This window comes from Fistularia commersonii, chromosome 29 (genome assembly GCF_037954325.1).
Source record: "Fistularia commersonii isolate RoL2024-O1a breed Wild chromosome 29, RoL_Fcom_v1.0, whole genome shotgun sequence".
In the NCBI taxonomy this organism is placed as follows: domain Eukaryota; kingdom Metazoa; phylum Chordata; class Actinopteri; order Syngnathiformes; family Fistulariidae; genus Fistularia; species Fistularia commersonii.
This window is the reverse complement of record NC_141312.1, coordinates 9,541,920-9,552,846: the sequence shown is the minus strand read 5'-3', so window position 1 is coordinate 9,552,846 and position 10,927 is coordinate 9,541,920. Positions and strand designations below refer to the sequence as shown.

The 10,927-nt window shown below is 41.2% G+C and overlaps 2 protein-coding genes across 2 annotated transcripts; one reads left to right on the top strand and one right to left on the bottom strand.

Annotated features, from left to right (window-relative positions):
• Window positions 1-1,633: 1,633 nt before the first annotated feature.
• On the top strand, window positions 1,634-4,248 carry LOC147216935 (group XIIB secretory phospholipase A2-like protein). The gene is made up of 4 exons (XM_086176933.1): window positions 1,634-1,943; window positions 2,627-2,715; window positions 3,336-3,501; window positions 3,917-4,248. Exons 1-4 carry the CDS (start codon window positions 1,694-1,696, stop codon window positions 4,030-4,032), a joined length of 621 nt encoding a protein of 206 aa, XP_086033059.1. The 5' UTR covers window positions 1,634-1,693; the 3' UTR covers window positions 4,033-4,248.
• Window positions 4,249-6,201: 1,953 nt separating this feature from the next.
• ccr7 (chemokine (C-C motif) receptor 7) lies at window positions 6,202-7,788 on the bottom strand. Its single transcript, XM_086177148.1, has one exon. It carries the CDS (start codon window positions 7,729-7,731, stop codon window positions 6,775-6,777), a length of 957 nt encoding a protein of 318 aa, XP_086033274.1. The 5' UTR covers window positions 7,732-7,788; the 3' UTR covers window positions 6,202-6,774.
• Between the last annotated feature and the right edge of the window lie 3,139 nt (window positions 7,789-10,927).

The window sequence follows — 10,927 nt, the reverse complement described above, 5'->3', positions numbered from 1 at the left end:
TTTTTGCAGATGATATGATTCTGTTGGCTTCATCAGGCCATGATCTCTAGCTCTCACTGGAGCGGTTTGTAGCTGAGTGTGATGTGGCCGGGATGAGGATCAGCACCTGCAAATCCGAGACCATGGTGCTCAACCAGAAATGGGTGGAGTGCCCACTCTGGGTCGGGGAAGAGGTCCTGCCCCAAGTGCAGAAGTTCAAGTATCTTAGGGTGTGGTTCACCAGTGAGGGAAGGATGGAGCTGGAGATTTACAGGCGGATCGGTGCAGCATCTGTAGGGATGCAGACTCTGTACCAATCTGTTGTGGTGAAGAGGGAGCTGAGCCAGAAAGTGACACTCTCAACTTACTGGTAGATCTATGTTACCACCCTCACCTATGGTCACAAGCTGTGGGTTGTGACCGAAAGAACAAGATTGCGGATACAAGCGGCCAAAATGACCTTCCCCCACAGGATGGCTGGACTTTCCCTTAGGGATAGGGTGAGAAGTTTGGTCATCTGGGAGGGGCTTGGCATAGAGCCACTGCTCTGTTGCATAGAGAGGAGTCGGATGATGTGGCACACGCATCTAGTCAAGGTGCCTCCTGGACGCCTCCCAGGGGGGGTATTCCGGGCATGTCCATCTGGGAGGAGGCCGAGGGGAAGCCCCAGGACACGCTGGAGAGACTATGTCTCAAGATTGGCCTGGGAATGCCTTGGGGTCTCCCCAGAGGAGCTGGACCATGTGGTGGGGAGAGGGAGGTCTTGACCTCACTGCTCTGGCTGCTTGCCCTGTGACCTGACAATGGATAAGCAGGTAAGATGGATGGATGCATGGATAGCAGGCTGCAAGTACTACCGAAATGTCCATTTAATACCTTTTATGCAGACTTTTATGTCGTTTCTGTTTGTTGATTATGTACTCCTCCTCTCATGTGGTAATGGTGCTGACCGCCTCCTACATGTAGGTCCTTTTCATTGTACGTTGAGTATGTGTCCTTGCTGCTATTTGCGCTCTGCTTCCATTAGAGACTGAGCAAGCTATTTTTGAGTCTGGTATCGTATTTTGCCCGATGCGTTTACCCTTGCTGCCTAGTTGTTTTCTGTTTATATCAGAGACTTTACACATTTTGTTTTGGGGATATGGGGACTGTTTGTTCTGTGTTTTCTGGTAATAAAACATTTTTCAGGAATCTCCTCTGCATTTTTGGCCTGCTCCACCATTGCCTAGCAGTATCTGCAGGCCAATCCCACCACAGCCACAACCTGTGAGACTGCGGCTGTGGTTTTTAAGGCTTTACTGATTACCGGTAAAATGCAGCAGCAGTGCATCCTGTGACAAGCAGAGCTGTGTTTATGCGTGAGCGCAGCTGAGCATGGACCTGGCGCCATAACAAAGCAAAACATTCTGAAATACCCAAGTTCATAATCTTTCTGATATAAGTTAGAATTATAATGCCATTGAAAGACCATCATCCATTTAGTTGATTAATTTGATAAAAATTTATTCAATCTGTGCTTGGTTTCTAGTATCGGAAGTCACACTAACAGGCTTCTTCTGACAGACACTCCCTGACATTGATGTGTTTAGATGACGAGATAGAAGCTGGACTTTGTTCTTCCACATACTAAGTTGTCACAGTGTCTAGATCAAAGTTCAGCACAGAGAGATAGAAAGTGTGGGTAAATCTGAATGTGTTCATACCTAGCAACAGGATGATCCGCTGGTTCTTCCTCGTTTCCCTCCTGGTCCTGATCATCCATAACACTGGGACTCAGGATGTTGTAGAACCAGCAACAACACCAGAACCAGGAACACACTCGGTCCTTCCAGCAGAGGATGAGAGCCAAGACTGGGGCCTGAACTCACTGAGAGGAAGTTTTGAAGCAGTAGGCAGCTACTTTGACTCAATGCTGGAGTTCATGGGAGGACGTGATGGAGTGTGTCAGTACCAGTGCCGATATGGTAAGTACCTCGAAAAAAATCTGTCAGAAGATATTGTTTTAAATGTTATCTTCAAATATACATAAAAATGTAGAATAACGAAGAGGCATTTTGCTTGGGTGAAGAGGCAATGTAATCTGGCAAAAAATAAATAAAAAACTAAAACAACAAACCAGCATGGGATTATTGTTTAATGCTACAAAACGTCCATTTAATTTAAAGTCAGGTTTGACTTTTCATTTTTAAAACTAATACCATGGAGGTGATCATGATCATATAACATGAATGAATTAGAATATTTGAGTGCATTTTTTACTCCATATGTCCTTGGGTGATGTTGACACAGAGTAAAATAAAAAAAAAAATTAACATATCGGTTATCAAGTCAAATATAACATTAAGGTACTATTTCCAATTTTTCACCAATAGACGTTGCATTTGAATCAAAAGATATGGTGAATAAAAATACTTTTTGTATTCTACATTCATGAAAGGTTCCATCATATACTTTGACTATTAACTAGAAATTACTTGGTTTAAATTAAACAATATGAAAAAAAATCTCCAACCGCTGTACTTTTCAGGGCTATTACAGTGGCTGTAAGGTAAAACTCAAATGAAATATGACTTATCATTTATCAGAAACAACATTTATTAAAATATGGATCCATTTTAACCCCTCTGAACTTGCTCTCCTGCACCAGGTATAGCCCCCCTCCCTCGTCCAGGGTATCAGGCTCCAGAGCCTGATGGATGCAGCTCCTACTTTTTGGGTCTTCCTGTTCCAGAAGGGGTGAGTCGTCACTCCTGGTTGAAGTGAATCCTTTCAAAGTGAGCAAAACATAGTGTCCTCTGGAGCAAAATATCCATATAAATCAGTCAAAAGTAACTTGAATATTACCACGTACTATTAAACTGTTAATAAAGAAAATGAAAGGAAAATTAGTATTGGTATACTATCAGTCTAAGACCCTTTTGGAGATAAGCTATCGTAATTCTACAGAAATTTGTCACTCTATTTATTATATTAAAAACCCCAAAGAGGGCAAAGAATACAAGTGTTGGTATCAAAGTAATTGACTTACATTTGATTCTTGTATTGATTTTTGTGCATTCTACTGGCTGGTCACCACAACTTTGAGCTTTGGGTCTAATGGCTCACTATATCCCTCTTTGGCAGTAAATGAATGTAGGAAATCATTATCCAATTTATATTTATATTTGAATATCAATCAAACCAAATGTTCGTCTGATAATTATATTCACACATTTTTTTTTCATATTGAGACATTTGCACATTTGCTATTTTTTTTTTATGCACAGGTATATATATCTTTTGACTTTTAAATAATTAATGCTCCAAACTGATCCATGTGTGATATCATATTCATAATTTGTGTGACAACGTCTCAGGTGGACATGGGCATCCCGGCTATGACCAAGTGCTGTAACCAGCTAGATATGTGTTATGACACCTGCGGCTCCAACAAGTACCGCTGCGACTCTAAGTTCCGCTGGTGCCTGCACAGTATCTGCTCTGATCTGAAGAAGAGCCTTGGCTTTGTGTCAAAGGTTGAAGGTCAGTAATGGAAAACCAATTTCTTTACAATAAAAACATATTTGATAAAATATGGAATGGAAAACTGTACTGTCTTTCAGATATCAAATGTTGAAGTTCAAATATCACTGTTTAACTCTATCAATTTTTGCTGTTTTTAAGTACAGCATGGTCTTTCTAAAGTGAATCTCATTTCCAACTAAAATGTCATGTCTACATATCATGTTAACTTCAGTTTAATACATTTATTCTTTCCTTTACATACATAACAAATATCCACCAATCTATCAGCTCCAAAAATGCTTTGGGTTTGATATAGAATAGCTTTTGGGGACTTCTTTAACTTTTGATTTTTAACTTTTTGATTTGCACACTGACAATTGTATATTTGTGTGTGTGCATGTGTGTGTACGTGTGTGTGTGTGTGTCTCCTCAGCATGTGAGATGGTTGCTGACACTCTATTCAACACCGTGTGGACTCTGGGCTGCAGACCCTATATGAACAGTCAAAGGGCGGCATGTATCTGCCAGGGAGAGAGGGATGAGCTGTAAACTATATCTTACCTCTGCTTTTTTTTACACTTGATATTTTACAGTGTAATGTCCTTGGAGATTCAGGCTTCATTGGGAGCAAATATTTCCTTTTTGTTAAGTGTATAGATGCTTGGGTGTTGTATTTGTACAAATAAGACATGTTGATAACATTTGTGTCACTGTTGCTACATCGCTTTGTTTAATATTACACATAAAGAATAACTTAATGTCAAATGGGTGTTGGTCTATTGTCTGAATTAGTATCAACTAAAGCATGTATGCATCAATGATTTGGTTTAAAAACTATTCATTCATTTACTGTATCTGTCCTTTATCCTGCAAGGAAGGTTGCAGGGAACTGGAGCCCCACCACATTCACATGTCTGGGCAATTTAGGGTCTCAGATTAAGGGCTTGCATGTTTTTGGACTTTCAGAGGAAAGTGAAGAAGATGGAAAGTCACACAGACGCTGGGAGAACATGCAAACTCCAAACAGATTCCTGCTTGTTGGGATCGAACCAGGGGCCTTCTTGGTGTGATGCATTACTGCTGTACCGTGGTGCCACTGTGCTACCGTGCCAGTTGTAATGTATTTAATTTCTAAATCTGCAGTTAGATGTCCTTTACTTTTTTAGAGACAAATTCTTACAATTGAAAAAAAAAAACTATTTCACCTGACATATTTCCTCAATATCAGTGCAGATTTTTGTATCTCCAGTGACCTATATATGGCATTAGGTGACTGTTACATCTGCTATCTTTTTGTTTTTCATATTTAATAAAAAAAATACATTGTTAGAAATTATGTCAGTAGTCATGCTGGAAATATATTCGTCAGAAATATGTATGGCATGTAGTGGAACGAATTAAGTAACAAATAAATAAATAAAAGAGATATTTAGGAGTGAAATCATAAACGACCATTAACTGAAAAACTTTGATCTATTAAATAACATTTCACAGGTGCAGATCAACATATATCAACTTGTTAGTGAAAAAACAATGTAATTCATACAATCTGACAAATATATAACATACCTACAGGGAGTGTCAACTATTCATGAATCCAGTACACTACAATACAACTCCCTCACTCACACAAACATGCTCTACATGGCTTTTCCATTGATGCAAACAAAGGCTGAAACAAACACACACTTTTTGAATTTGTAATACATTCCCTGACTACGGAGGTTCTCAGGTATCCAGATCATTGTCAATTCTTGTCAAAATCTTCTCATAGCAACTGGACTTGATTTTGTTTCCTTAAGGGTTTGCCCAACCCTGGTGGTTATATTTGTAAATTCCGCACAGTCTATTTGTACTGAAGAAGCTTCTTAGATGAGAGGTTATATCCAGTTGCTATGAGAAATAAAGCTTTTGAAAGGAATTGGCCAACCTCTCTGAGTTGTGGCATGATAGCCCACCACAATATCAAAAGCGTGGGGTGAGTTTTAGTAAAACTCAACCACCAACCCCAATTCGGTGAGTAAAATATTTCCATTTTCCGAAATTATATTGCAATTTTATGAGGGTATTATTGTTGCTTGTTTATGTGTGTCGCAGTTGTAGCTGCAGAAGTAGCAGACTTGTGCACTCCAGATTTGTTACTTCAGCAACAGCATTTATTGTGGCGGCACAACTTATTTCCGTGATGTACTGGCTTTGTACACTGCATTTCTGCATAATAAGATGGTTTTTATAGCCATAAAACTGGCTAGATTGGCTGGATTGATAAATGCCCTACTGAAGGCCTAGGTGCAAAATGCATGGCCCGCCACTGCTGTTACCTCATAGTTCCACTTTGGTTCCTCTCATTCTAGATAAAATAATAATAGATAAAAATGAATGAATTCATGAATGTAAAATTTAAACCTGTGTATAAAGAGAAAGGTCACAGAGCGACTGAAATGAGTTTCAGTTGATGCAACAATTTGTCTTGGGCTGCTCTGCACAGCTTTAAAGTTTTTACAGCCAACTTTAAAAAAAACAGTTGTTTCGCTAATAAATAAAGAAAGCACTGGTTTTAGAATTATGGTGTCCCACACAGTTGGCTTCACATCATAGCTTCATTAGCATTTTTCAACTTTTTGGGAATAAAGTCAAACATATCATGTTTTCTTATTTATTTTCTGTTTTATTTGAATGATTTTTACATCAAATTAAGTCAGACATAATATCACAAAAAAATCAAATCATCGTCATTGATAGACACTAAGACAGCAAATTTCAGTAACCAAAGGGAATGAAAAGTTCACTTTGCATGATTCTCCATAAATATGACCTCTGCTGAGAAGTTTCATTCACTCTCATGAATATAGTTGGCGCTGTGTGTTTATATATCTCATCTCAATAAATCACAGTGGTGCTAATTCTCAATCAAGCAAATCAAAATTGCCTGTACAGGCTGGCAAATATGCATTTGTGAACTGTTTTTTTTTTTTATCAAGAGTCTCATACCCTTTCAACTGGTAAATTTCTGCTGTGGCAAATTACTGTTCAACAGAAGCAATACTAGATATAAATCCCTATTACAGAACTTTCACACTCAGCAGAGCTCAAATTTCATTTATATAAGAATAAGGCATAAGCTATTTATGCACATAAACTGACGTGGTTAAATACTTGTACTAAGGCCTGTATCCAAATCAGCAAAGTAAAACAATTTCACAGTACCATTACAGAAACAGCATCATAAATTCAGAACTAAGTGAAGCAAACAAAAATTATGAGCATGGGCAGAATGGACAGATGGACAGATCAAGCATATTCAATTTGATTAGAAATGTTAGGACCTGTATTGGTTGTGGTAGAATTCCTTCTATTTAAGATGCTTTCTAATCTCACACAACCTAAATCCTTTAGCAGGTTACGAAAGTCCTGGTTAAACTTCACACCCATGAAGGCATAGATGAAAGGGTTGAAGCAGCACCTGAGAAAGGCCACACACTGGGTGATATTAGTGGCGTAAATGAGAAAATTAAGATATTCACAGTCTTTAGTTCCTCCATACGCTGTGACAACACTGGTCCAAAATAGCATCATGTTATAGGGCATCTGGCTGACTAGAAACACTGTTACCACAGCAAGTATTACCTTGATGGCTTTGTTACGCTCATAGCTCCGGGCCTGGTAGAGAGTGTAGACCATGCTTCCATAGCAGAAGCTCATTACTAGGAGTGGAATGAAAAACGCCACAATTATCTGGGTGATCTGGATGCTGATGCGGAGTCTGTCCTCGTTACTGGAGTAAGGACTGCATGACTTGTTGCTAGCAGTTGTGTATATTATCTCTGGTATGGAGAAGATGAATGCCAGCGGCCAAGTGGTTGCTGATGACACCTTGCTGAGAAGCACTCTTCGGTTGTGGTGGTAGTGAGCAGACACAGCCTTGGTGATGGCAAAGTAGCGGTCCAAACTAATCAAGGAGAGGAGCATCATGCCACTGTAGAAGGTCACTTTGTAGAGCATGTATATGGCTTTGCAAACAGCAGCACCCAGCACCCAGTCGAAGTCGGTGGCCCAGAAAGGAAGCGTCAATGCAAAGATCATGTCTGCAAATGCCAAGTTGAGCAGGTATATCTCTGTCATAGTCTTGAGACGACTGAAGTAGAAGAAAGTGAGGATGACCAAGATGTTTCCAACAAGTCCAACAATGCTGGTAATGGAAAAGAAGATGGACTTGAACCAGAAGCTGAACTGACGATTATTCTCCATGTCACAGATCTTAACATACCCGCTGTAATCATAAGTGTAGGGGCTGAAATCTGTGTCGTTCCCAAAGTTCATGTTGACTGCTCGACTGAGAGTGAAATGAGAGGCAGAATAAAATAGTCACTGTTGTAAATAAGACACCTTTTACTTTCAGTAACCACTTCCTCAAAGGAAATGGAGCAGCTGTGGTTGGGACACATTCAACCGTTTATGCATGTTTACTGTATTCTGTTCCTTTCACGTTTTTGTGAATTTTCTCACGCAACTGTCAACTGCAATATAAATATTAGCAATTAATGTTGAAATTATTTGAAACTCTAAAACATCCTATATTTTATAGTAAGATAGTAATCTGGTGACTAATGCAGCCTCAGGGTGACACAGGCCTGTCTCCCTGAGCCAGTCCAAAGTCCGGATAAATGCAGTGGGTTGCGTATGGAAGGGCATCCGGCGTAAAACGTTTGCCAAAACCAAACATGAGAATCAATCATAACACCACCTGCCATTGGTACCGATGACCTACGGGGAACCAATGGAAACTGGGCTGCTGTAGGTCAAAGAAGGAGAGGAGGAAGGCATGTTCAGAAGCTGAGAGAGAAGAGGAAAGGCAAGAGTGTGGGACTGAGAGTAGGGACTTTGAATATTGGGATTATGACAGGAAAAGGTAGAGAGTTGATGATGCAGAGAAGGAAGATAGATATACCGTGTGTCCAGGAGACTAGGTGGAAAGATTGCAAGGCTAGAAGATAAGGAGCAGGCTTTAACTTGTACTATGATGGTACTGGCAAGAAGAGAAATGGGGTTGGAGTTATCTTGAGTTGCACCCTCCACCTTCTGTCAGTACTCTCCTCCATGCCAGCTAGAGCAACTTTTGGGTCCTTGGATTCCCTACACTGGAGAACCTGCCTCGCTCTAGCAACCATGAACTCCTCCGATAGGCTGTTGATTGGTAGATTCAGCTTGTTGTTGTTGTAGAGGGCGACCTCTGGGTAGCCCCAGAAGTCTAACCAGCATCAGTGGTGGCTGCTGACCCTCCGCTCAAATCCTTCCACAGTGGAGATGGGAAATTTGTACACCAGCAATGGCCACTGTATCCTGGGCAGGATGCCATGCTGGTACACCCATGACTTGAATTTCCCCGGAAGACCTGACTTATTGGGCCCAGGTAGTAAGCCTCTTCAAGCCCCGGTGGATCCATCTGCATCCTGGGACTGATGTTGTTGTTACGTCCATAAATGCTCTGATGGGGGGCTGCTGTTTAAGGCACTGAAGAAGTTAAATAAAGTGACTCACAATGCTTCCTGCCCACTAACAGTTGGGATAGGGCCCTGTGTGTGAGGAAGATGATTGCATCCTCCATACCCATATGCTTCTTGTACACAAACTGCAGAGGGTCCAAGGAAGCAGACAGTTGGTCTTTCTGGTGCTGGAGTACAAGCCTCTCAAATGACTTCATGACATGTGATGTTAATGCCACCAACCTGTAGTCATTGACCTTAAGGAGGTCCGTAACGTTGGGACTCAGTGCAGATTCCATCTAAAACTTGAAGACAAACACAAAGTTCTCCATCTATTACTGTAAGTACAAAGGTTACTGGGTTAGGCACATTCCATCTGTACCTTGTATTTGATAAATCAAGCAAGGTAGTATGATATGTTGGTCAAACTGTGCAGATAAGTGTGATGTATCTGAATATGAGGAATATGTGCTACTACCTGTGGAACCTTGAGTTTTAAGTCACTGTAACCTACAACAATATAACGAAGATACTGGGGCTTTCTCAACCACAGCGACCACGCGTTGTTGTAAGAGCTAATTTGTTTCCGAACAGTCTGAGTAGGGCACTGGTGTGATATATTGGGTTGTGTTTGTCTACTCTAGTAATTTCCCTGGGGCCCACAGGGGGGTGAGTGTTTATTTGTGCTATGGTTGAGGCTGTATTGGTCATCTTTCTTCCCAGTGTGTGAATAAAGTACTTCTAGAATGGCAGCAAGGTATCACAGCCTTGCTGCCAAGTGGCCCTAATTGCTGAGAGAGTTGCAGGGTGTAGTGAAAATGAAAGCCATAGCTCTGAGTTATATCTTTAGATCTGGTGGCCGGGGATTGATGTTCAGATTGAACAGCAGGCTAATGATTGTGATTCGTGTCAGTGCAACCAGAACCCCACCGCACTCTTGGTCATGGCCTGGGACATGGCCTTCAGAAAGAAGGATGAACCAGTGGCAGAGTACTACCAGAAACTCCAGTGACTTCCCCCGCCTCATCTGCAGTGATCCCGGATATTGGGCCAAGGACTGCCCCTTGAAGTAAGGACCAGAGAACTAGAACAGTCTCGGGCTAAAATGAAGACATGAACTTCCCATTTGCTCTGCCACAACCACCTCATCGATGCCAAAGCAATCACAACTCCTCAAGCAGAGCTAGACACTCCACCTCCTCCCTTCCAACCATCTGATTCGAGAGAGGGATAACAATTACGACTAAGGTGGATTCATGATCAATAATAAAATGCAACAGGCCAGAGCAAATATACCAGTATAGGCTCAATATGCTTTACATCTGTGCAACAATAGACAACCAAGCTAACCTGGGATCCACACAGATGTGCCGGACACTTGGGGATTCGTCATTGCCAACATGGGGAACGACTGGAACTGCTACAAATGTGTCAAGAAGAAAAAGAAATCCATACCAACATAGAGGATCTAGACTCTGAAGAAGAAAACACTGATGTATAAACTATTTTTTTTCTAATCATATCCTTCATATTTTAGGAGACTGTCCTCGGAAAAAAAAAACTGTCATATCCAACGGTTAATTAATAAAGTGAATGCTCAAACCCCAAAAGGGATTGTATTAACAGAAAAACTGCTCACTGTGTTTGTAGTATTATAGTTGATCAAAGAATGATGAAAAGGGGTGTGTTGAGGATGGTCTTAAGGCGAGGTAGAGATGGCACCCCACGGCAACCACGGTGGACCCTCCAGGGTCCGGATAGCTTTGGGAGAAACATGGTTAAGAACTTTTACCAGAGTATCTACTGTTACGGTTTCCCCCAGGAGGACAGACACAGGTGCATAGAATTGCAGGTTGGTTTGTTCAAGCATTCTTGAACAAGACCGGTCCCTCACTGAAATGTTGGGTCGGCCTTAAATACTCAGGCTGATTAGCTGATTCCCCTCTGGTGCGGCGTGGCCT

What these genes read in the sequence shown, in the direction of transcription:
- ccr7 (XM_086177148.1), bottom strand. Translation starts at nt 7,731, where the DNA reads ATGGAGAATAATCGTCAGTTCAGCTTCTGGTTCAAGTCCATCTTCTTT.
- LOC147216935 (XM_086176933.1), top strand. Translation starts at nt 1,694, where the DNA reads ATGATCCGCTGGTTCTTCCTCGTTTCCCTCCTGGTCCTGATCATCCAT. An exon ending in TCAGTACCAGTGCCGATATG is followed by an intron (nt 1,944 to 2,626) that starts GTAAGTACCTCG and finishes CTCCTGCACCAG; the next exon opens with GTATAGCCCCCCTCCCTCGT. An exon ending in CTTTGTGTCAAAGGTTGAAG is followed by an intron (nt 3,502 to 3,916) that starts GTCAGTAATGGA and finishes GTGTCTCCTCAG; the next exon opens with CATGTGAGATGGTTGCTGAC.